This window comes from Branchiostoma floridae, chromosome 14 (assembly GCF_000003815.2).
Source record: "Branchiostoma floridae strain S238N-H82 chromosome 14, Bfl_VNyyK, whole genome shotgun sequence".
Lineage (NCBI taxonomy): Eukaryota > Metazoa > Chordata > Leptocardii > Amphioxiformes > Branchiostomatidae > Branchiostoma > Branchiostoma floridae.
In genome coordinates, this window is record NC_049992.1 from 8,578,941 (window position 1) to 8,605,400 (window position 26,460).

Below are 26,460 nucleotides of genomic sequence, written 5' to 3' on the forward strand. Positions count from 1 at the left end.
ACTGCTCCTGACGCCGTTACCAGCGGACGCAGCAGTCGGGGCCATGGGGACGGCCCTAGCCAACCGGACCTGCAACCTCCAGCCTTCCCCCGCCCGGAGCAGCCTCAGCCAGCGCGTGTACGAAGCCGACATCGTAGCGTACGGCAGGGTCGTGGAGAAGACCCCACAAGAAGGCCAAGACGGCGTGTACAAAGCTAAAATGGACGTCTACTGCGTGCTGAAAGGCGGAGCCCTCCCACCGCGCGTTACCGTGTCGTACCTTGGGAACGTCACGGCCTGCTCCCGCACGCAGGTGGCCGCCCAGTCCCGGTACGTCATCTTCCTGAGGAACCCGCGTAACGGACTCTACATCCCGCACGAAGTCAACTTACAGACCGCCGCCATTCCAGCGGACAACTCGACCCTGGCCACCGTGGTTAAGGTGTGCGGCATCCACCCCGAGCTACCGAAAGGTGTAGACAAGTACACCCAAGTAGAGGACTGCAGCAATATAGGAGCACGGAACCCTGACGAACAGTGTATCTCTCCTATGGGGAGCTCAGGACACGTGTATAGGATCTACAACGTGTGGATGCTTATCATTGTTGCTCTTGCTGTAGAATTATAAAGCTTGTTAAGTCTATAAAGCTATACAGATAACGTTATGATGCAGCTGGTAGAAATACAAGAGCCAAGCTAAGCTGGTTCAGTAATAAGCGACTGCTCAGTACCCAGGACAGTATTATGTGCCCATATGTGACTGTTCAGTACCCAGGACAGTATTATGTGCCCATATGTGACTGTCCAGTACCCAGGACTGCCCATATGTGACTGTGTAATACCCAGGACTGTATTATGTTCCCATATGTGGCTGTTCAGTACCAAGGACAGTATTATGTGCCCATATGTGGCTGTTCAGTACCAAGGACAGTATTAAGTGCCCATATGTGGCTGTTCAGTACCAAGGGCAGTATTATGTGCCCATATGTGACACTTCAGTACTAAGGACTGCCCATATGTGACTGTTTAATACCAAGGACAGTATTATGTGCCTGTTCAGTACAAGGTGAGCGTAATGTACTCAATCAAGATCAAGAGTACTAAGGACTGCCCATATGTGACTGTTCAATGCCAAGGACAGTATTATGTGCCCATATGTGACTATCCAGTACCCAGGACAGTATTATGTTCCCATATGTGACTGTTCAGTACCAAGGACAATATTATGTGCCCATATGTGACTGTTCAGTACTAAGGACTGCCCATATGTGACTGTTCAATACAAAGGACTGTATTATGTGCCCATATGTGACTATCCAGTACCCAGGACAGTACTATGTGCCCATATGTGACTGTTCAGTACCAAGAACAGTATTATATGCCCATATGTGACTGTTCAGTACTAAGGACTGCCCATATGTGACTGTTCAATACCAAGGACAGTATTATGTGCCTGTTCAGTACAAGGTGAGCGTAATGTACAAATATGTGACTATTCAGTACCAAGGACAGTATGATATGCCCACATCATTCATTCATTCAAGAATGGCATGTGTGGCTTTCAGTACCAAGGACTGCCCACATGTGACTGTTCAGTACCAAGAACGGTGTAATGTGCCCATAGATGGCTGTTTACTACCAGGGACAGCATAATGTCCTATTCGGTACCACAGGCAGCAAAATGTGCCCATGTGTGACTGTTAAGTACAAGGTGAGAGTTATGTACGTGACTGTTCAGTACCAAAGACAGTATAATGTGCCCATATGTGGTTGTTCAGAAGAAAGGACGTCAAGTCTAGTTGTAAGACAAGCTGTAACTAGTTGTTCAGTACCAAGGACAGCCCAATTAAAAAGGCTATAATTAATATTTATTACGTGCCTACTTTTTGAAACTGCTGAGTGCGAGAAGCCTCCTTAAATCCAATTTGACGGTCATGTGAGATATTCGATCCGTCGTGACTTAACTCTGGTGAAGCGACTGTCCAGTGATGTGCATTACCATAAATGGTCATATTTCATTAGAATGGATTCCTTGGATTGTGTCTCAATTTGCGGTAGATATTGATACACTTAATACTTAACAAGCTTTCGGAATCGCCTGTAATTCATGGGAAAACAGCGATAAGGGGTACAGTTCTAGTGCAGTTGTAATGCGTACGATATACTGCTGTATGGTTAACATACAAATTGAATTTTGAATCGCCATTATTACACTATTTAGGTATAAATATGTTGACAGTGTACACAGCAATACGTAGCTATTCAAGACACAAGTTAATATATCGTAATACCATTGGACCAGCTACATGGAATATGTCTTGCATTTTTCAATATTTTTTCCTATTAAGACAATAAGTATTGTATTTGCTGAATAAGATCTAGACTATTCCATGGAACTCATTCAAAATGCCCCATTGCCAGTAACACAACAACATAGACACTGTTTCTGTGATATTTTCACAGAGAAATTTATTTCTCTCCCTGTTGTCTTTTTCCCTGACAAATCCAAGGAACAAAATAAAATTTAAGAGAATGCTTGTACATTTTTCCAAAAGCTGATGCCATCATACAAACATTTATGACAGAATATACAATGGTCATCTGGTTTGTTTCTTAAGAAATGAGAGATTGGCTGCATTGAATTGTATTCCTGTTTCTAAGGTGCAAGTGCCCCAGAAATTCTTTCCTTGATTTAAAGGGATGATATTGATACATACTCCAACTACTGTATGTCTTGAAATAAACATCTATCATATTGAAGTACTTCCATTCCTCCTACAGTAATAAAGTAAAAGAACTTTCATTTGTAAATAAGTTTTTCCATTAACTAATGAAGACTTCCCTCAGAGCTCTAAACATAGTGCCATCAGTGGCCAGGTTTTTTCTTCAACCTCTCACTCCAATCATCTCTTAGGCCCAATCTAGACACAGTTTTTACCAAGATCTGTGGAGATGTCGGGAGGGATCTGGAATGTTGGCTGCAGGACAACCATGGCGCTTGCAGTCATAAACAGCTATAACGTTATACCCTAATGAGCCCGCGTTATAAGCCCTCCCGAAGTCGGGATCCCTCTACACGCACGCGGAAGTTGTCAGGGACCCCTGCTAAGCTATCGGGCAAATGCTCCGGACCTTTCAGGAGAAATTCTGCCGATATCTTTATGGCGATATTGCAGTTCCATCTAGACACTGAAAAAAAGCTGTCAGCGAGAGGTTGTCGGCTCGCAGATATCGGGAAAAACTGTGTCTAGATCGTGCCTTAGATTTTTATCTAAAATCCAGTAGCAAGTTCAGGTAGTGGAAGTGGGATAGTAATTTGCCTCTCAAAAATGTGTCCATGTGTACTTTTAACACTCCACATTGGATATGCTTTCTAGATTGTTCTTAGTGTAATATACAAAACAACACAACATTTATCAAAATTACTTACACTGTATCACATTTTGCAATTTGAGTTACTTCTGCTAGGCTCCGTGAGATGATACTCTGTATATGTTACATGTTCATACAAAATTACACCTTCAAATGGTTTCTTCACTCCTTCTTCTGTTTCTTCTTGTTTCCTGGGTTCTGTTTGTTTTTTCTTCTCTTTCCTGCGCTGGTTTTCTGCTGCCCCTTGAACGTCTTGGCCTTTGGAGACTTTCCAGACTTCTTGTTCTTCCAGAAGAGGCGTTTCTTCTTGGATTTGGCAGACGGGGAGGTCGGCTGTGTGGGACTCTTCTGAGGAGAAGATGATGACGCAGGAGTTTCGGTAGATTGCTCAGTTGGTGTTTCAGACGCCTCAGTGTTTTCTTCTCCTTCCTTTGCCTGTGGTTCTGGTGAGGGCAGGAAAAAGATGTTTGCATAGCAACAAATTGTGTGGCCTAAGGCCTTTGTAAAAAGTGAAGGGCACTGCCCTATACACCATATGGTATGATAAAGTGATGTAGAGTATAACCACCTATGTTTACATGCACTGCTGGTAGGAATCATAAGAGTGGAAGGACATAAAAAGTAGGTCCCGATGACCAACTTTTACCATGTTACCTGATGCTACAGGTACAATACTTCTGTGTAAAACCGCCTCAAGACAGGCTTTGCACAATAGCATACTCGACTTTGTGTGCAAAGATAATTGCCAATGTGAAATTTACTTATCATCCATGTAAGTTTTGTAAAATGGTGGTTTAAATCATAAAATGAGGATTATTATCCATGCCCAATATACAATGTATGTAGCGCAATGACTCTTGCTATTAGTTTATGGCTTATCTTGTCCAAGAAAGACACTGGGATCACTTTCTGTTGAAACTATATGACATTTTCTCCTGTTTGAAACTTTGTAAGTTTGTAACTTACCTTGCCCAGGGATGGCGTTAGAGAATTTCTTCAACTTGGCGACAAAGAATCCCTCCATGTTGTGAGTGTGAGGGTAGAACCTTCGTGTCAGCTTCATCGTCTGGTGCAGCCTAAACTCACGGAACCTGTGACAAGAGACAAGGATGTCAGGGATGGCAGGGTTGGACAAGTCCACTAGCCCTATTGTCCAGGGCAAGTGAAAATGCAGATAAATGCATGTCCTACCTCACTTGCCCGATCGGGCAAGTTACACTTTTTCCATTGAGTGAGATTTTGATCTACTTGCTACATGTACTTTTCACAGTCATGGCATCAAGCATTGATCAACACAAAAATGCCACCAGAACTCCATTAATTGAAGTGAAAATACATAGAGAAATGTCATTTAGATTTTGGGCAAGTAAAAAGTTGGTTCAGGCAAGTAAATTTTTTACGTACTTGCCCGATGGGACAAGTGAATATTAGAAAACTTGTCCAACCCTGGATGGACCGTCTTTGTATTTTCACACCCAATTTCTTACACAGTAGAAGCCTTTAAATTACACATCCCATTTGCCAGCATATTCCGTGCAATTATCTGGGTGGTGCCAACAATGCAAAGTTATCCAGCTGCACCACAAAAGTTTGGGATTTGGGGATCCCATGGAGTTAACACAAGTGTGCGGTAATCCATTGTGCAATTAACTGGCTTCTTCTGTATCTTTATCAATCATTCACTTACTACTTTTAACTGATAAAATTGTACAAGAATGATAGAATAGTAGAACAAACATTATTTGTTATGCTTTTTATATCTTTGTTACCTAAAAAATACTGTAAGTTCATTTATTTTCGCATTAAGGGTAGGAGCTTTTTTTCCATGTTTTAAGTTTGCGTTTGAAAAAATGCTGTCACATGTTTCACAAAAATGAAACCACTGCAAAAAGTCAAAGATTTGCAATATCTTTGCATTGATTGAAATTATTTAGAATCAACATGATACTGTGGATGCTAAAATTGAACCAGCATGATAGATACATAAGTACATAACATATTGTCTCTTACTTTGTAAATCCCTCCTTTCCGAAGTCTAATCCAGTCGGCACCAGTTTTACGTTCCTCTTCTTCAGAGCATAGTCTATCACCCACTCATTCTCCTCAATCTGTAAAGCACAGGAAATGGTTATCATTGTAAGACATAATTACAGATGAACTACAGTAAATATAGATACCTAAACAAATGACACCTTGTCTAATTTCAGACTTCAGGGCTCGAAATACTTTATTCTGCATACCTGCACTGGTACAGGTAACATTGAAAATTACCTACACCAGACAGATTTTACCTGCACCACTCTGAATTTAGGAAGTATGGATCATACTAAAATTGTTCAGGAACCATTGCTTTTTTTTTTCTTTTATACTTTATAGGTGGTAACAGTCAATGCAGCTAATAAAAATCCATATACACCTACATCATAGAACATTAATGTATGAAACCCAGTACATGGACCAGTGCCGGTTAGGTGCAGGTAGACACCAGAAATACCTGCACAGCTTCAATTTTACCTGCACTAACCTGCATATACAGGTGGTATTTTGAGCCCAGAAAAAGATACAATACATTGATTGCTACTGACATTGATGTCTCCAAGGGAAATAGCTCAACATGACATAAAATGCTTGAAAAAATTTAATCCCTTAAATTAGAAGAAGTGTTAGCTTTACCATGACAGAGCAGGTGCAGTACACGATGTAGCCACCAGAGGGAGATTTTGCATCACAAGAGTCGATGGCTGCCAGGATGAGTTCCTTCTGGAGGTGGGCATGGCGCTTGATGTCTGCATCGTCCTGGAGACAGCGTTATTTAAGGGTTATACTCCTTAGCAAATCATATTTGTTTTTTCTTGAATACTGCCATTTGTTGAAAATAACTGTTTTTGTGACTGCTGCCATTTTCTTATTTTGTTTGTTTTGTTGTAACATTCCAGTTTTGTACAGTAAGTACAAGCTACACAAGACAAAAATGTAAAGTTCATTCCCACCAGGACTGACCCCTTCTCCTTTCAAGAAAGGTGGTAGGATCTTTTAAGTGCTAACAGCATGACAATCCTAGTAAAAGCTAGGTACTCATTTTCACCTGAGTCAAGTATGTTTCCCAAGAGAGAGGACAATATGCCCTGCTAGGGTTTGAACACAGAACCTTAAAGATTTCAAGTCAAGAAACCTAACATCAAGACCACTTTGCAAATACCTCATACACAATCTCATCAAATTGTTACTTCACCATAGCTTTCTGCAGTAATTCTATTCAATTTCAGGGCATTCTCTTGTAACACAACCCTTGTCCTTAACATGGTATACAAGCCAACATAATACTGTTTAAAGACAGAACAAACGTACATGATGATAAAAACAATAGACGAAAAGAAAGGTAATTGTACCTTGTTGGTTTTGATGGAAGGGTCTTTAGAGATGACTCCTGTTCCTGTACAAGGTGCGTCCAACAGCACACGATCAAACCCACCAATCACCTGCAGTCAGAAACACAACGTTCGTTTATTTGTTTGTTTGTCTGTTTACCTATCCATAAGATACACAAAATCTATCAGGTGGTTTTAAGGCAGAAGATCCTACGACACAAAACTTGCATCTTTTCTACAACTGTTTGGCCCAAGGGATAGAGATAGGCACTGCCCTATACACCAAAAAGTGTGGAAACTACTGTAAATTTTGTTTTCACATAGATTTAATATCACAGAATGGGTAAAGAGGTTTTCGCAGTGTCTAAACAATACTGTAGCACATGGTGGACAGGTGCTGAGAAAATTGAAAAATAAAGATACTGCAAATGTTTAAAGATTTAAAATATCTTGACTCATACAAGCATTCTGACGAACCTTGGGGAAATGTCTCCCATCATGGCAGCAGAGTACAGTGTTGGTGACCCCCAGACGGTGGAGGTTCCCCACGACAGCCTTCACTCTGTCTTTGTTCACATCGTTAGCAAACAGCATCCCTGTGTTCTTCATCAACTGAGCTGTAGGGGGAAACATTGGGATCATACTTATTACTCATTTCGAGCCCATAACAATGAGGAAGCCACACTGCGAAACATGTTTGTTGCGTGTTGGTTCGAATAAAGTTCCTAAACGGGGAACATGTGGCTCCAGCGTCTTTCCTGAAGATGTGGCATAAGTGTGAACGGTTGGCTTGAGGTTGTCCTTCTCCACATACTTATTAGGATCATACTTATGTTTGTATTCTTCGTGAAAGACTAGTCAGTACGTGATGTATTATACTAATGGAGAGTCATAACAAACAAATCAACTGATAGTTTGTGTAAACTTCTGAATGGCCAATACTCAAGTTCCAATCATTGCAAAATCTGGTTCAATGATTTTTTCAGGTCCATTTTTTTCCTGACCAGTCCAGCAAGAAAAAAAATTGCTTTTGTACCAGTGCAATGTGCATGTACCCAACCCTAATCAAGGCTCATACAAGTCCATTTTTAGTTGGTCAGCAGTCACTAAGCGATCGGCTAGTGGAAAAGGGACCTCAACACCATGCAATGACCATACCGATATATGTTGTCTTCCCTCCTGGTGCAGAACACATGTCCAGAACTTTCTCCTTCTCCTGAGGTGCCAGCGCCATCACAGGCAGGAAGCTGGCAGCTCCCTGCAGGATGTAGTGGCCGGCCAGGTACTCAGGGGTCGCACCTGTAACAAACAAGGCAATCAGAGATAGCAGACTTCACCCCCCTCAAACAGAGACCATGACAGGCAGGAAGCTGGCAGCTCCCTGCAGGATGTAGTGGCCGGCCAGGTACTCAGGGGTCGCACCTGTAAACAACAAGGCAATCAGAGATAGCAGACTTCACCCCCCTCAAACAGAGACCATCACAGGCAGGAAACTGGCCGCTCCCTGCGGGATGTAGTGGCCGGCTAGGTATTCAGGGGTCGCACCTGTAACAAACAACAAGGCTCAAACAGAGACCATCACAGGCAGGAAACTGGCCGCTCCCTGCGGGATGTAGTGGCCGGCCAGGTACTCAGGGGTCGCACCTGTAACAAACAAGGCAATCAGAGATAGCAGACTCAGGGCTCGAAACACTGGATGCATGTGCACTCAGGTGCACCCAAAATTGGAGCTGTGCACCCAATTATTTTATGTGGCAGGGTGCACCAAAATATTTTCTTAGGTGTATGTATGTAAAGATATCGAAGTATACTAGTATACAAGGTACAAGGTACATCATATTCTTGACATCTAAGTGTTAGAAAGATAATAAAAATGTCTGTCATGGTACTTGTTTAAGAATTTGATAGCCTAATCCCAAAAATGAATTTCAAGCCCTGAGATTTCACCCCCTCTGGGTTACCAAACAGAGACCATGACAGGCAAGATGCTGGCTGCACCCTGTATGGTCTAGTGGCAACGTTGTTAACATCAAGGCAACTCGTGATATGCATGTACATTGTAGTACATTTCACATGTTATCTCTCTGGGAGATCAAACAGAAACTCCCTCTGGCAGAACATAAAGAAACTGCAGTTCACAAACATAAACACACATAAACAGACAGAATGTAGTGGCCGGCAAGGTACTTAGAATTTTGAGGGGGCTGCATTTTGCAGTAAGAGAAAACTGTGATGAAAATAAAGTACAGTGGTAATACATGTACATGTACAATGGAAATACACTTGCTGGGTCATGATTTCACATTGGAGAAGTAACAGCAAAAATGGGGAAAACGAAAACCCTACAAATTATAATATTTCAAAATTTACAGTAAGAATAACTAAGAACACAGTGCTTACCGATGGGTACGGCGGAGTCATACACCACCAGTCCTACTTTTGACCACTTGCCCACAGGGTCCAGGTTGACCCCCCTGTTGATGAGGGCCTGTGCCAGGTCTCTTCTCCTGGTCTTCAGTGTGTTAGTCCTGATGGTGACCGGACGGTCCACCTCACACGCCTCCAGGAACTCTATCACCTACAGACATACACAACTGTTTTATATGGATCCAGGAACTCCTACACACATGCACAACTGTTTTCATGTACATTGTACAATATAGATCCACAAACTCTATCACCTACACACAATGGCACATACATACTGTCAATGCAGAAACTTTTGCGGTGGTTAAATGTTCCGGTTTTCGCACATTTTCGTACCTGAGTGGAGTGAGGAAAGTCTTGTCCCAAGGGCATAAGATTGGTAGCATGACAGGATGACATGATTTGATACGCCAAAAATAGTTACTCAAGCAACTGGATATGGTTTTGAAACGGTCAGACGTTTCGGATAGAATCCACTATCCTTCGTCAGTGACACTGAAGAGACACTGACACTGTGTCTTAGCCTTGCTATCCTTTGAAATCCAAATTGTCTTCAGCTTGACTTTGGCTTAGCTTTGTTTTCTTTGGAATCCAAATTGTCTTCAGTCTGAATTGTCTTACAACCTTTCCTATTGGACATCTGAAATTGTCTTCATTCATAGTTAGAGTATAAAAGACCTGTTTCTTCCAGATCTCTTCAGTGTCACTGAAGAAGGATAGTGGATTCTATCCGAAACGTCTGACCGTTTCAAAACCATATCCAGTTGCTTGAGTAACTATTTTTGGCGTATCTTATTACCTGGATGTCTAACCTACATCGACGACATGATTTGAGGCTACAATGCTTACAAGTCTACAAAGGTTGACACAAACATCTACATCTTCATGTTGTCCATGTTCCATACCTCTGCCAGTGGAAACAGCTGCATGATTTTCTCCATCAGGTAGTCGTTGTAGCTGTAGTACAGACACAGGTCCTTCTGTAGCAGCTGCACATACTCCTTACGGGGTCTGGGAAAAAGTAGAATCATCAGCACATCAGTGTCTCAACATTCAAAATACAATGTATTATAATACTAAATGTTGATGCACTTCACACATTGACATTTCAAAGGGCAAACGCACAAACATAACAACCACAATACATCAAGATACAGAAAGGTTGGAAATATAGTTTTGTTGACCTTGTATCTAGCTGTTTCCGTACGCCCTACCACACCCTACAACCACATTTTAATATTTGCAAATTTGCTAGCTACAGTTATTACTCTCTCACTCTCATGGCAGGGTATTGTCACTCTCTCTGAGGAACCCCTCCCTTGAACTACTCCAGAGTCCAGACTCTTCTGCATCTTGCAGTCATAATGATGCTTTCCAAGAACAATTGGCCCAAACCACCCTCCCCCACCCCCCCTTCTCAGTATACCTGTCATCTTTCCGTTTCTTGTTGAAGTCATTCAGTACTGCCATGTTTTCCTTGATGCGCATGTGGATCATGGTGAGGTCTGGCGGCTGCACGCGTACAGCAAAGGTTAAGGTCAAACAACAACAGCAACGGTCAAGGTTAAAAATAGCAGCAATCCATTTACATTTGACAATGCTATAAACAGGGAAGCATAGCTATACAGTGAATACTATTCTCCCAGTATTAGCATTTGTCGAAAAACTCTCATTTAAGCTGGCAAATCAAAAATTGTGTGAAGCTGTTTAACAAAAATGGGGGCGTTGTTTTCAAATATGATAGTTAAAAGGATATTTTCTTTCTCGATCTCTTGGCCACTGGGCAGAACGAAAGTTTCGGCTTCTGCGATGTTGGTGCGAAGTTCCTCCTCTCCTAGTTTCCTGTATGGGTACAACAGAGTTTCTTTGGCTAAATGGCAAGTGTGAACAGATGACTTATCATAAACATGCACAGAATGGCATCAATACCTATCTATAAACAGCAAGTGAAGTAAGATGATACATGCATGTGGTTCTGTGTTCTAGTTATCCCAACTTTACTATGTAACGTGTGCTATTCAAGCTCATCTTTCAGAACAGAAGATAATGATTATCTTGTGTTCTGATAATTTTTTGTTTACCCTTCTTACAGTTTCAAATTGAAAGTTTTAAATCAAGTCCTCCAATGTTACAATAGATCATTAAGTCTAGCTAAGGAATATAATTAACACTCGCTTTCATATTCAACATGTAAAATGTGCAAAACTTACTCTTCTCTCTGTTGCCTCTTTTTCAGTTTCTTGGAGGCCTTTTCTATAGGCAGTAAGGCTTCATCTCCCTCCTGCTCCTCTGCATCATCATCATCATCACTATCATCAGAGTCATCATCTTCATCTCCCTCTGATCCTTCATCAGAGTCATCATCATCAAGAAAATCATCGGCTGGCTGAAGATAAAAAGAACCATGAGATGTCAGACTACATAATGGAAATCAAACCTGAATAACTTAAAACTACACACAATGAACAGAGAAAAATTAAAAGTCTATAAGCATTGGTCATACTAATACTAATAGTATAAATGTTCTTGCCATAATAAAAGTATATTCTTAAATCCTGCTAGCAATGCCAATGATGTATTTCAGCACCTAACTTTAAAAAGAAAAATAACACAAGCAATAGACATGATCTTAATCTTTATGGCGCTTAGTTTCCTATATCCTAAACTCTAATTATAGTAAAACCACTCTGTTACAAGTACTCATGATAGCCAGAAACACCATGTGAAGTGGTGAACTGATAAACTGACCAGGTCATCATCTGAACTTTCACCATCCAAGTCCAGTTTCTCCTTCTTCCCTGCAAGACGAAGCCATGACTTGTTCTCATCAGTGAAGCCTGAGGCAGGATCTTCATCTTCCATGTCATCATCATCATCATCATCTTCTTCCTCCTCTTCTTCTTCTTCCCCTTCTCCTTGTTCTTCTTCTACGTCTTCATCTTCCTCTACTTCTTCTTCAACACTTTCTTCCTCCTCCTCCTCACTGAAGCCTCCATCATCACTGTCACTGACAGACCCAGTACGAGACCTCTGCACAGGGAAGAACAAATCATTTTGAAATCACATGTGTAAACTTTAAAGTAAAACAGAGAGTGTGAAATATTCAAGAATACAAGATACATGCTGCTCGTCATCATAAAACTATGTAATTAAAAGATTCTTCTAACTTGCACAAGATGGAAGGTTGAACTCGGAAAAGTTATACTACTGTAAAGATGATAGTTCAAGAATTGTACCTTCTGTCCTTGTGAGAGTCCCTGTGTTACTGGTACCTTCTTCTGAGGTCCCTTTGCAGCCGCCTTGTTGACAGCTTTCTGCGTCCTTTTGGCCAATCTGGTTTTAAAAACAGAATATATGTGTCAATCATTTTTAGCTTAACATTCAGTTTTGTCGGCTTTTATGTTTGTACAATTGCAGGTACAGTTTTGGACAACTTGCAATATTGCAGTAAATTAAGACCTGACTTTCAGAATCTTAATACTTAAGTTAACATCATGGTATCTTTGATAAGCTAATCAGGAAAGCAAAAAAAATATGGTTACCTTTGCTTTTGTCGGCTCGACAGTATCTTTTGGGATCCATCATCTGAAATATAAAATAGTTATAAATGTGCATCAAACATTTGATGAGTTAAGTAAAGCCATAAGAATGTTAACTTTCCATCAAAATTTCTAATTTGTTAGTAATGTTACCCTTCAATGAAATTACCATTTTGCCTATTAGATTAATAAAACTATGAATATTTGACTGCCAGCCATCTTTTATATATTGATTCTCAAATACCAATTTTTTTTTTAAATGCAATTACTTAGACTATTTACGAAGTGAAGTACATTTTGTACATTTTTTGTATCACGGATCTGCCCCCCTCCCACAACTAACCCTTCTGCAGAAGCTGTCGTGGCATCTGTGGCGGTTTCTGCTTCCTTGCCTTCCGCCCGGGACCTTTCTTCTGCGCCTCGGAAGGATCAGGCCTCTTCCGACCCATGGTTGCTCACTATTCTTTGCTCAAAATCGGAGGAAAAAAGACAAAAATCGGTCTGCAGACGAAAAACTGCAGCAGTCGACACTGCACGTGTACGAGCTTGTTAGTGATGAGGGCGTCACATGCACAGCTATCAAATTCTTCACTATTATTTTAGAGCGAAAATTATCAATTTTGTGAGATTTGATGAATAATAATGAATACAATAGTTTAAAATGATAATGGTTATATTTCAATCAGACTTTAATACTTTTGTCAAATTTGTTCTATCAATATCTTTGTTTCAACGCCTTCATTTGGAGTGATACGTTTTGCGGTTCTTCAACGTAGAGTAACGTAAAAACTAAGTTACCGCTAAAATTAAACATTCTTCCGGCATTTAAACACAAGGAAAGGTCTTCAAGAAGAACATTAAAGACTTAAAAGAGTAAGTTGCTAAAAATTCAGTTTTTAGTTTTAAAAACTGAAAAAAAACTTCATGTCGTAAAATGATGTCAAACGCAAACTGGGCTGGTCCATGAACCAAGATGGAGGCGAATTGGGAAGAAGTGCAAGTTGCTCACAAAGAAAACCGGCGCGAACTTGTCCTCTCTGGAGCTGCCGTCGACCAAAAGATCACACAAAATGGAGTCGACCCCGCCATCTATCAGCTTCACCTCTTGAACTTCTTAGAAATCAGCAGGACATGTCTGTCCGAGCTGTCAGAAGACTTGGGAAACCTGACTGGACTGAATAATTTGATTCTACACAGTAACAAACTAACGCACCTACCTAACAGTTTAGGTAAGCTACAGCAGGTGAAAGTTTTCGACGTCTCACAGAATGAGCTGGAGAGTCTGCCGGACACGGTGGGCAAGATGGCGGCTCTAAGGATTTTTAACGTCAGCTGCAACCAGCTGAAACAGCTGCCAGGACTGGGGGAGTTGGAACACCTGGCACACCTGGATGTGTCACACAACCAGCTGTCGCACCTGCCTGACGACATGTACAAGTCTGACAGGTGGGTTATAATAATTATATTGTGTTGGTGTATTTTGTGTTGAGCAATGAGGCTGATTAACATGGTCGCAGCGCCTCCTCGAGCACGGGACCCCCGTTTTACATCCCTCCTGGAGGACAATTTCATGGAAAGCTTCATGAGGCTACAGCAATCTGGTCGTCCTTGGTTGCTCTCCCATCCAAGATCTGTCCGGACCGTCGCGTTGCTTAATTTCCGAGATCGAGGGATCAGGTGTATCCAACGCGCCACATGGCCGTTATGCAGCACTGCAAGTCCAGGGTTCGAATCTGCTGATATGCCACCAACTTCAGGCTGAGTACCATCTTCCGTAGTGACTACTGGCTCAATACTTTTGCTTGCTAACCACAGAAGTATTGAGCCAGCGGTCACTATGGTACTCAAGCTACTCTCACCTCTCAAATAAACGTACCGGTACGTTTATTTTTTTCAGCCTCAAAATCCACCCGGTACGTCCTTATTTTAGACGGTACGTTTATTTTTTTTTCAAATTGGGGCTTTCTTTACTAACCAGGGACCCCAAAAATATTGAAAGTTTGGTATTTTCTGCCCATATTTCCGCTGTATTTTTGCTTAATATTCACTATTTTTCGGACGAGGCATCGCGGATTTCCCTGCCGCTAGCGCTATGACCCAAACATAACTAGGGATGCGTACCGGTACGCAGGACCAGTTCTGGACTTGCAAAAACGTTTCGGTTCAGGTCCAAAAATAGCGGAACACAAGTGATTCGGTACTGGACTCGTAAAAAAAATATATCCTTTTCGTTTTAGACCATCTTTAACCTTCCAAAAATCTTGAAATGTTGCGCTGAACAAAGACGAAAACATCGAGGTCACATGCTACACACACAGTCACTTACTTCCGTAAATTCTCTATCAAAACACAGAAATTAACCACCAACCAAACAAATTAAAAAGTTACCAATACTTTTCCACTATTTTTCACCCGTAGTCAACTTGTTTTAATGTTCCAGCAACGAAAAAATCATTCCAAAACAAAGCATAGCGCTCAATCGGCTCGAAAAGATCCGCCATGTTGGATTTATCAACTCACGCCGAATCTCGCGGTAATGCGCGAGAGAATCATATATTTTCTGCAGTACCGGTATTTCTCGATAGGGGGCAGTGTCTATGACCTTGGTTTCTGCAACGTTGAAAATAGCACAAGTGGTGAATAAGGTATTCTAAGTTGGAATGTTTCTTCAAAATGTTATTTTGTAACAATGATTATAAAATAAACTTCTTTTTTCATTTCTTCAATTTTTATTTTCAGTCATTTTTTTACTTTTATTTCAACCTTTGTTGATGGTGTGACATTCAGATAAAGAAAATATGTGCAATAACATGGGGATTATTCTGTTCATTATTTATACAATTAACTGATATGGTAATAAAAAATAAAAAAATAACTGATATGGTACTGAGGCATAAATAAATAAAAAGAGCCTACCTGCTTATCATCTTCTCTTGGACTGAAGTAGCATGGGCACAGTTTACATGTCAATTTGGTAATTTTCCGGGGGGTACTTTTATTCCAGGGGGTACTTTTATTAGATTTTGAAGATTTGTCCGGGGGGTACTTTTATTCCAGGGGGTACTTCTATTTGAGAGGTGAGAGTACCGGGTCTCAGGATTCCAGGCCAAATACCCTTCCACAACACCAATGCCACACGACTCCACTTGTAGAGGTAGCCATTCCAGATTATTTTCATTTACATGTATATTATTCTCTCCCAGTCTGCTAGCTGAGCTCTATGCTGGAAGTAACAACCTGACAGAGATCAGCACAGACATCTCCGTCCTCCCGGCGCTGAAGGTTCTGGACATGTCGGAGAATCGGATCACCGAGGTCCCCTCCCAGCTGTCCGGCTGTGGCAAGTTGAAGGACCTGAACCTGAAGAACAACCCGCTGAAGGACAGGCGTCTGGACAAGATGGTGAAACAGTGTCAGGCTAAAGCCATCCTGGACTACATACGGCAGAAGGCAGGGGGCGCTAAGGGCAAGTAAGTGACTGAAGTACAGTTGGCCTAGAACTGAAATTCAAGTACCATGAAATCTCATACAAAAACATTGAACGTGACATTTACTTCCAAACACCTTTCAATTTCAGTATTACTATAGAAACAAAATTTTTTAGCCCCCTTCACACATGGTAGATGTCTTCAGACTGGTTATATTCTTGGTATATGTTTGTTATCTTTAACATTGACTTCATCTATAAAGAGTGCAGCGTATCCAGAGGGTAGATGCGGTTAGATCAGTAGCAGTTGATCAGTTCTGCCGAAAGTGGCTGTTCTGTCTGTAGACAGACAGTTTGGGCAGAACTGATCTGTCTGTTCTGTCTGTCTGTAGCGTCCTTGACTAAATTGCTAGTATGTGGTTTCTGACTGGCTGTCCGTAAATGTGCCGGTGTTCCCATTGAACAGTATGTGACCAGTTCTGTCACAAACTCAAAACCACCACAAACACTCCATTTTCTCCATACCGCAAAGTAGATTCCCTGCAAACATAAATGCATGCCGTTTGTAACTTCTGTATATACTCTTGCCCAGGGGAAAGGGTAAGAAGGGTAAACACGACAAGCACGGCAGCGGTGGTGACCAGGTGTCGGAGCTGGCTGTCCAGATGGACCGAGTGCTGCAGGTGACGTCCACTTCACAGGACAGTCCTGACCAGATCAGGGTACGGCAAGGTTCTGGTGGCCCAAGTGGCTTTTGATTGAATGTTTGCACGTGCATGTTTTGGACACTACAAGAAACCTGTGCATCATGTACATGTGATTCTTTGCTCACATAAACTGATAAAGAAACATGTTTATTTGTTTTTGTCCCTTTTTTGCATGTTTTAGTGTATTATCATTTGATATACTAGTAAGGATTTTTTCCAACATGATGTTTTGATATTGGTACAAATTGTTTTCTTTTAGTAGCCCTCCCTATTCCAAGTGCTAATAAGCACCATTTTCTTTCCAATTCGTATGAATCTGTTTCTGTAATCTCAAATTTTTTTGCATATTCTAACATTATAGGTTGCAGGTGAGATTTTGAGTCCTGGCCAGCGGTCTTTAATATTCAGCAGCTGTAAAATGAATCCCCCATGTGGCACCTGCAGGTGCAGGTGACAGCTGCAGCCCTCCAGGTGCGACCCTACCTGGTGTGCTGTATCCTCCGCAACCTGGACCTGGATGCACCTGAGGACCTCCGGCAGTTTCTGGCCATCCAGGTAAGTTCCTTAGCTAATTACCATATATCTTGAACGTGTGCAGTGGTTTTATAGTTGTAGTAACTTCTCCACTGTGAATTCATGACACCAAAAATGTGTCTCTTTGGTGAATTTTCCATAATTGTTTCACCTGCTAAGGTAAAGCATAGCAAAAACCTCCTTCCCCTCCCCTCTTTATTGCAAATTAAATGATCTCACAGAAAAAAAAGGAATTTACCTTAAAGGGGCTTTCAATGCTCAGGCTTTTTTACAATCAAAAATTGCTTTCATAATGCTTAAGTATCAGTATGATCCTCCTGTTTTACATGTATGTATTTCAGGTATTGAGAAACAAAAAATATGCAAAATGGCATTCTTTCATAGAAATGAATTGGCCATAGATATGGTCAAATTTCACATTTGATTTATTTCTTTAACACTTTTCAAATATATTTTCTTTGTAACTACTCATCTACTCTACTAGCTCATCTTTAGTCTGAGATGTTGTAGATTTTGGGAGTGAAATCACCTCCCTACCTAGACCTATGACAATATGATTTGATAATGTTACAGAGTGCTACAGAGTTTTGAGTGATGTGTGACGTATGTTGTTCTCTGTGCTCTTCACAGAACCAGCTCCATGACACCATCTGTGGGAAGAGAACCCAGGCCACCATTGCCACCCACGACTTGGCCGCAGTCAGCAGTCCACTCATCTTTGATGCCAGGGCTCCAGCTGAAATTTCAGTGAGTTCTGTCAAGAAAAAAGTCTAAAGTTTAACTTTCTATAAAAAAATTGGACTTATCCAAAATTTTGACCAGTCTTCTTACAGGGTGTGATTGCTTCGGGCATGATGTCAATTTGGTACACATGAATGTAGAAGCTTTCTGGTTCTAATTTGACAGAAAGTCTCTACAACACGACGTTTCTTTTGCCTGGTAGCATAATTCTCCAAACTAGACTGATTTAATTCTATAGATACAACTTAAATGGATCAAGTTGTGCTGCTAGGAGAATAAGACTGTTGAGATCGCTAGAATTGAGATTGCTATTCCAGCTTTTTATAGTTGTTTAAAATGTCTATCTGCAAAAATGCCCATAGTGTCATAGACAGCCAATAGCTCTTTTGGTCAGTTCATCTTTTCAAGCCTAAGAAACAAGAAGTTATTTATATTTTGTTGAAATGTTGTTGTTGTTGTTCCAGATCCACCCCCTGGGTCGTCAGAAGGAGATGACATCATTGTCAGTCCTCCGAGTGTTGCGGAAGGAGGCAGAGCAGCAACGGCGTGACAAGAAGAGGAACCAAGTGTCTGGGATCCACAAGTAAGGCTCAATTTATACACAGTTTTTCTATAAGGCTATTGTAACTGAAAAAGTTGAAATTCACAAGCAAACACAACATATTTCTCCCATCTCTCACCCCATGCAAAAAAGTGAAACCCTGTGCAAGAATGGTTCTTCTGGTGGCACTTCCAGTTAAAATGGACCAGTTTGGAAAAAATACTTCCATAGATTTCCACCTATACCTGTGATGTGGGTGAAATATAATAAATCATGCTGACTTTAGAAACAAAAATTATTACAATGTATCACTACAGCAATCCAAGCACCCCTGGTGTCCCATGTTACCTCCTGCACTTGTTTTTATGTATTGGTTTTGTATTATGTTTTATGTATTTTCTTGTGCAAATAAAGAAATAAACGATCCTTTCCTGTCCTGCCCTGTAAGGTACCTGGACCTGCTGAACAATATGGAGCTGTACCCCTGTCTGGTGGACAATGCTGGTGATGTCATCTCCTTCCCTCCTATCACCAACAGCCAGAAGACTAAGGTACAGTAAATCCTTATTCTTCATGGGGCCTTCTTTTTGCAGTAGGACAGAAAAAGGCTTTGACAGTGTTTTAACTTTGCAGTTGGAGCAATATTCTAGACTGTTAATGAAGGTTAGACATCCAGGTAAACAATGCTAAAATACAATTCAATCTCTACAACTGGAGAAAAAACAGAGACTTACTTTGGATGTTTCTAGTGCCATCCATCACTCTGGGTCATCAATATAAGTTCTGTGCCTAAAGTTTTTTTTTCAGCAAGGAGAGGTTTGATATGATGTTATCCTGGTCACTGATCAGAAAACAAGTAAATGCTTGTGAAAGACATCATCATCATTCATCCTCTTGTGAGGTGGAGCAGACGACGTTAGCCCTCCAGAACTGCTTGTCTTTTATCGCAGAGATTAGCCCTTGCCCTTCCAGCCCAGTCTCGTCCTCAATAAGTTTCTTAAGAGTTGTGATTGGGCGGCCAACCTTATGTGAAAGACATACTATTTAGGTAGAACACAAACAGGAAAAAAGGCTTTTTGTTTCCTGTTAAAAATGTTGCCCATACATCTGTAACAGATGCTTGTGCTTAGGGGTGGTGCCTATCTCCATTTCTGTAGCCCTTGGGCCACACATTTGTGCAAGCCATTACAGCGGGGGCTAGTCTGCTGGTAGTGATGTGTGTTTAACTCCCATGCTCTTCATCATTAATGCTGAGCAGAGAAAGCAGCAGGTACCATTTTTAAAGTGTTTGGTATGACTCGACTACTCTCACCTCTCAAATAGAAGTACCCCCTGGAATAAAAGTACCCCCCGGACAAATCCTCAAAATCTAATAAAAGTACCCCCTGGAATAAAAGTACCCCCCGGAAAAATACCAAATTGACATGTAAACTGTGTCCATGCTACTTCAGTCCGGAAAAATACCAAATTGACATGTAAACTGTGTCCATGCTACTTCAGTCACAAGCAGGTAGGCTCTTTTTATTCATTTATGCCTGAGTACCATATCAGTTAATTGTATATAAATGATGAACAGAATAATTCCTATGTTATTGCATATATTTTCTTTATCTGAGTGTCACAACATCAACAAAGATTAAAATAAAAGAAATGAATGAAAATAAAAATTGAACAAATAAAAAAAGAACTTTATTTCATAATCATTGTTACAAAATAACATTTTGAAGAAACATTCCAACTTAGTAGAATACCTTTCTCAATTCACCACTTGTGCTATTTTCAATGTTGCAAAAACCAAGAACCAAGGAGGTCATAGACACTGCCCCCTATTGAACAAGAACGGCACTGCAGAAAATATTCATTCTCTCGCGCATTACCGCGAGATTCGGCGTGAGTTGATGAATCCAACATGGCGGATGTTTTCGAGCCGATTGAACGCTGTGCTTTATTTTGGAAGGGTTTTTTCTTTGCTGGAACATTAAAACAAGTAGACTACGGGTGAAAAACGGTGGAAAAGTATTGGTAACTTTTTAGTTTGTTTATTTGGTGGTTAATTTCTGTGTTTTGATCGGGAATTTACGGATCTGAGTGACTGTGTGTGTAGCATGTGTTTGAGCTCAGCCTATGGACCTTGATGTTTGGCGATGTTTTCGTCTTTGTTCAGCGCAAATTTCAAGATTTTTGGAAGGTTAAATATGGTCTAAAACGAAAAAGATATATGTGAGTGCAGCACCGAATCAGTTATTTTTGGACCTGAACCGAAAAGTTTTTGCAAATCCAGCACCGATCCGGCGTACCGGTACGCATCCCTAGTTAGGATATTTGGGTCATACCGCTAGCGGCAGGGAAATCCGCGCTGCCTCGTCCGAAAAATAGTGAATTTTAAGCAAAAATACCGCGGAAATATGGGCAGGAAATACCAAACTTTCAATATTTTTGGGGTCCCTGGTTAGTAAACAAAGCCCCAATTTGAAAAAAAAATAAACGTACCGTCTAAAATAAGGACGTACCGAGTGGATTTTGAGGCGGAAAAAAATAAACGTACCGGTACGTTTATTTGAGAGGTGAGAGTAGGGATCAAACTCATGATCTACTGAATGCAAAGTGAACACTCCACACAGTTTTTTTTTTTGTTCCCTACAGCTGAGTTATTCCACCAAGGCGGTGCTGGTAGAAGTGTCCAGCTCAACAGACCTGGCTGTGTGTAAAACTGTCATGGAGGAACTCCTGAAGCAGACAGTGGAGATGGGGCTGTGTGGGTCACTCACAGACACCCAGGCAGACACCCAGGCTGAAGCACAGGTTAGTCTGGAAGTGATAAGGGGGTTATGTTGGTCACTCATGGACACCCAGGCAGACACCCAGGCAGAAGCACGGGTTAGTCTGGAAGTGATAGGGGGTTATTTGGGTCACTGAGACACCCAGGCAGAAGCATAGGTTAGTCTGGAAGTGATAGGGTTATGTGGGTCACTCACAGACACTCAGGCAGAAGCACAGATTAGTCTGACAGGAATCGATTAGGCTATGTGGGTCACCTACCTACCCAAGCATACACCCAGGCAAAAGCACAGGTTAGCACTCTAGATACTAGTTTGTTAGGTCTTTAAATTTCTTAATCCGTACAGAAGATCTAACTACCTTTAAGGGACCGGTCATACTGGGAAAACTATATTTAATGTACCTCCAGTTAATTTCGAATGCACAATGATTATGATGATGAAAGAGGAAGACAAAGAAACATTACAGACTTGTATTTTCCAGGGCGATGGACAGAGCGGAAAGGTGTTGGTGGTGGAGCAGGTGCGTGTGACCGGAGGGGACGGACAGCTGCGCGTGCTGTACCCCTCCCGTACAGACCTGCAGATGGACTCTTCCATCCTCACAGTCCTCAGATAGCTCCAACTTTTATTACATCAAGTCAAAATCTGTATGTTATTCCCAGAGAAATTTGTTTCGTCACAAGAGCAAGGATGTACACACCATTCCTTTCTTATTTTCTTGACTATTGCAAGTGAAATTGTTTTCATAGCAAGCTTCCTCTTGGAAGTATCATTGGGATGTTTGAAAATTTATTTCTTTATATTTCCCAGCATTTTAGAATGCATTGTACCTTTCTATTTTCCTACCAACATGTTGTGCAACTGTTACTCATACAGTTTAAACGCTGTTGTACAGTTTTGAGACCTTTTGGTTTGTAAAACTTGTCATATGTTGCAGTAAGCTTTGCAGTTGCCAAACAGACAACATATCGTTAATTGTAGAACGTGTATAACTCTCTTAGACTAGAACTTCTAATTTTGTTGATGTTGACTTAATGTTGACTCAAGAATTGAATGGATTTGCCTAGACAAAAGAAATTGAGAGATGTGCAATTATGAATTGCTATTATTATAAAATGGAAAACTTACAGACAAACAATATTTGCTAGCCAATAAATGTCTATAACTGGATAGAATACAGAGAATACTTCAGCATGTTTTGGAGCAACACCTTTCACATTTTTCTGGTCCAACCTATATGACAAAATGCTGAAAAGGAATAAAAGAAATCACAAATTTCATCTATTTGTCTTCACTTAGTTTTAATGTGCAAGGTGCAAAGAAAACACAAATGTCTTAGGATTCTATAATGCACACCAACAAGAGTTTGGACAAACAAAATATCATACATTTACACACCAACAAACAACAAATGTGGTGTGATATATATTGGACGTTATCAATCATTTACAGGTGTTACAAGTAATTAAGGGTACATAACATGATCTTCCATGTCTATGCTCGCATTGTTTCTGTACAATTCAAAGTCTTTTGCTTGCAACCTGGGAACATTTTGGAAGCCTTTGTCCAGAATTTAATGTAGACACACACATACAGTTGTGAGAAAACGCTTATAATACATTATTGCATCGCAAACATCACTTCAAAAACAACATTGGCTGCTATCTCCTAACAAAATAGTTTCCACCACCCATCAGGTTCATTGCCTAGAAGTGGTCAAATGGTCTTGTACTGAACAAAAAATCCTTTTTCAAAAAATTCTTGCAGTGTAACGTTATGACTAGTTCTCACCCATACACTGTGGATGAGAGAGAAGTAGGTTGTCTCCTTCCGGCTTACAGTGTCCACACCAACCTCCGCATCGGGCAGAGGCAACCTGGACAAATATCAAAATTGTGAATCACGATTTAATTTATGAATTTAGAATTGCTATTCTCTATGAACATGAATTACCAATATGTAATATAATGCTATGTAGGATAGAACAAGTATTCATCTAATCCTTGCAATAATGATATTTAAGCAATCTTCTGTAAAACAAACTTCCCTCGTGTGCTTTAGGGCCGTCCTGTGTTTGAGGAGAGCCACGCCTCAAGCATGTTAAAGAACCCATGGCCACCACTGTGAGTTATAGAAAATAGTGGGGGTCCGTGTGTGCACATGAGTGGATTGAAATAACAAACCATCAATGAGCAACAAGGACCAACCTGTCTATCCTGAATGAGGAAGTTGTGCCTTTTTCAAGGGCACAAGATCGGGCACAGGATTTGAACCCAGGACCTCTGGTTCTTCCGGGAGAATACCATGCAGTTACGCTACACGACCACATACTTTTGATGCTTTAATCTTCTTTATGCCTAAATCATATCATAAGAAATAATCATATCATAGTATTTCATCATATCGTCAATCTATCAGTGAGCAATACTTTATCAATATGTGACCAACCTTTCTGTCCTGAGAGATGTACATATCCTGGACAGTCACATCTCCAGGCCAGGTGTACCACATGGTCCACTGAACACCTTGTGCCAGCTTGAGTTCCGTCCCTGTCAGGTTAACCTTCAATGTTCCTCTGCCACAGCCCTGTCTGGGCGAGTAGCAGTCACCGGCCACTCCGTACGGTACGTCATTGTTACCTGGTGTACGGAAGGAAATCAATTAGAATGTTACATCTACACCTGATTGGAACTCAACTGGTTGCAACTTCACAGTTGAGCTCCTGGTACTAATTGGTCTGCACCTGGCAGACCCCGGTTCAATCTAACCTGGAATCCAGTCTAGTTGTGGCACGACAGTAGTATAGTAGGGACACGCTGCTATTATTATTCAGGCGCAAAGCAGGCGCAGGTCAGAGGTCATCTTCTGACGGCCTAGTCTAGGGGTATTTTCTGAGCTCTGGGTAGGGGTGAAAGAGGGGTCAAGTCGAACTTTTGACCCACCAAGGTAATTATGACACCCCCCCTAATGACCCCTCCCCCTTATGACCCCCCCCTCCAATCATGAGGGACATGCCCTTATTTGGCCTGGTTGTAAGGCTCTACGCCTTTTTCTTTAATCTATCTATTTTTTTTGGGTTGAACCAAGGCTCAGGTCGACCTTCCTACCCACCGAGGAAAATTTTTACACCCCCCCCCCCCCCGTAACACCACCCCCACCTCCCTCTCGTGAGACATGCCCTTACTTGCCCTGGCCGTAAGGCTAAACGCCGGGAGGCCTTCCTTTTTTCTTTATTTTATATAGTTTTATCGTACAGGTTAGTTTTACGTACGAAAATATACCATGTATATGTACGTGAAGTGAATCCTTGCTTTGGAGTAGCTATACGTGTTGTTCCGGAGTAAAAACACTGCTCCGGAGTATGCTCCGGAGTAAGTGAGTAAGCATATTAGTTGTAAGACAGTATAATTGTCATGTATGTACGGACATATACCGGCTATATGTACATGCAGTGAAACATTGCTTTGGAGTAACTATACGTGTTGCTCCGGAGTAAAAACACTGCTCCGGAGTAAAAATACTGCTCCGGAGTATGCTCCGGAGTAAGTGACTAAGTATATTTGTTGTAAGTAAGTATATTTGTTGTAAGTATGTACGTACGACCATATACCATCTATATGTACATGCAGTGAAACATTGCTTTGGAGTAGCTATACGTGGTGCTCCGGAGTAAAAACACTGCTCCGGAGTAAAAATATTGCTCCGGAGTATGCTCCGGAGTAAATGAGTAAGTATATTTGTTGTAAGTATGTATATTTGTCATGTACGTACAAACATATACCATCTATATGTACATGTAGTGAAACATTGCTTTGGAGTAAGTATACGTGTTGCTCCGAAGTAAAAAAACTGCTCCGGAGTAAAAAAAAACTGCTCCGGAGTATGCTCCGGAGTAAGTGAGTAAGTATATTTGTTGTAAGTAAGTAAGTATATTTGTCATGTAAGTACGAACATACACCGTCTATATGTACATGCAGTGAATCCTTGCTTTGGAGTAGCTACACGTGTTGCTCCGGAGTAAAAAAAAGCTGCTCCGGAGTAAGTGAGTAAGTATATTCGTGTTAATTAACGCATACGTATTTGCCATGGACGTGCCTGTTATGCAGGCATATATCAACACAACAACACAAAAGACAGTAGTGTACGGTGATCCTATCACTTGACGTGTATTAAAAAATATATCAAGGAATTCATAACCAACGTATATTTCGTCCTATATGTGAAACATGGTATCACATCAGGAAAGAAAAGTTGTACTGCAAACGATATGGCGACCTCACATTACTTCAGGACGAGGTAACCATATTTTTTCATCAGTGTCTGTTCTGAGACCCACTTCTTGCCGTATTCGATCTCATTACTGTAACGAGGCAACGCAGCGAACTCTATTAGATAAAACTTTTTGCCAGCGCGCTTCGTCTGTTTGATGACACTTTGAGGAACATCGCCTGGCTGGTGAGGTAGTGCGATGGACCAGTCTCGATAGAGTGTCCACTCCTCCTCTCCACCGCTGTGGTAGCCGCTGTCGTAGCCAGTGCGTTCACTTTCATCAGATGAAACCGTCCCGGAGGACACATCTGTCCCTGCATCACTCTCGGAACCACTTTGGTCGCTGGCGGTTTCTTCTGTAGAGTCTCCCTGCTCGGAGCCCATCACAGATTTGGCGTCTGAGACGCTTTCTTCATCTTGTGACGCCATCGAATCTTCGGAACCAACCGTGTCCGTGTCGTGTCCAGATGACACGTCGGAGTCGTCAAAAACATCGCGTTCCCGGTAAGACCCCGTCTCGGCATCAACGACGACTTCTCCCGAGGCGACACCTGACTTGTCTCGGTGTTTGCTTTCCAGATGACGCTCGAGGTTGAACGCACGACCAAACTCCCGTTCACAAACTTTGCAGACGTGAGGCATGCTTTTTTGCTCGGCGGACAGAAGGAAAATGATAAGATATTGATGTGCGCACATATATTTGCCGCGCATGTAGGTTTTAAGGGACCATACGTTCAACTAGTGATCACCCTGTAGGCCGCAACGTTTGACCTGCA

At 41.4% G+C, this 26,460-nt stretch overlaps 3 protein-coding genes across 3 annotated transcripts in view; 1 reads left to right on the top strand and 2 right to left on the bottom strand.

The window, feature by feature from the left end:
* Positions 1-3,098: 3,098 nt before the first annotated feature.
* Positions 3,099-13,252, bottom strand: LOC118430625 (probable 28S rRNA (cytosine-C(5))-methyltransferase). The gene is made up of 16 exons (XM_035841604.1): positions 13,029-13,252; positions 12,689-12,731; positions 12,383-12,479; positions 11,895-12,176; positions 11,357-11,532; positions 10,903-10,988; positions 10,573-10,666; positions 10,052-10,157; positions 9,120-9,297; positions 7,878-8,018; positions 7,197-7,336; positions 6,741-6,830; positions 6,025-6,147; positions 5,362-5,459; positions 4,318-4,442; positions 3,099-3,794 (listed from the first exon to the last, which is right to left on the bottom strand). The coding sequence occupies exons 1-16, from the start codon at positions 13,132-13,134 to the stop codon at positions 3,514-3,516; spliced, it is 2,166 nt and encodes a 721-aa protein (XP_035697497.1). The 5' UTR covers positions 13,135-13,252; the 3' UTR covers positions 3,099-3,513.
* Positions 13,253-13,615: 363 nt separating this feature from the next.
* On the top strand, positions 13,616-22,121 carry LOC118430685 (leucine-rich repeat-containing protein 47-like). Its single transcript, XM_035841673.1, has 9 exons — positions 13,616-14,131; positions 15,889-16,155; positions 16,705-16,834; positions 17,264-17,374; positions 17,984-18,100; positions 18,559-18,677; positions 19,084-19,186; positions 21,279-21,437; positions 21,897-22,121. Exons 1-9 carry the CDS (start codon positions 13,659-13,661, stop codon positions 22,029-22,031), a joined length of 1,614 nt encoding a protein of 537 aa, XP_035697566.1. The 5' UTR covers positions 13,616-13,658; the 3' UTR covers positions 22,032-22,121.
* Positions 22,122-23,056: 935 nt separating this feature from the next.
* Positions 23,057-26,460, bottom strand: part of LOC118429874 — a 14,522-nt gene continuing 11,118 nt past the window's right edge. Inside the window, exons 10-11 of the mRNA XM_035840499.1 lie at positions 23,864-24,054; positions 23,057-23,291 (exon numbers count right to left, since the gene is read on the bottom strand). Of these exons, the coding sequence (XP_035696392.1) occupies positions 23,196-23,291; positions 23,864-24,054 (287 nt within the window). The 3' untranslated portion in view covers positions 23,057-23,195. The remainder of the gene's footprint in view (positions 23,292-23,863; positions 24,055-26,460) is intronic.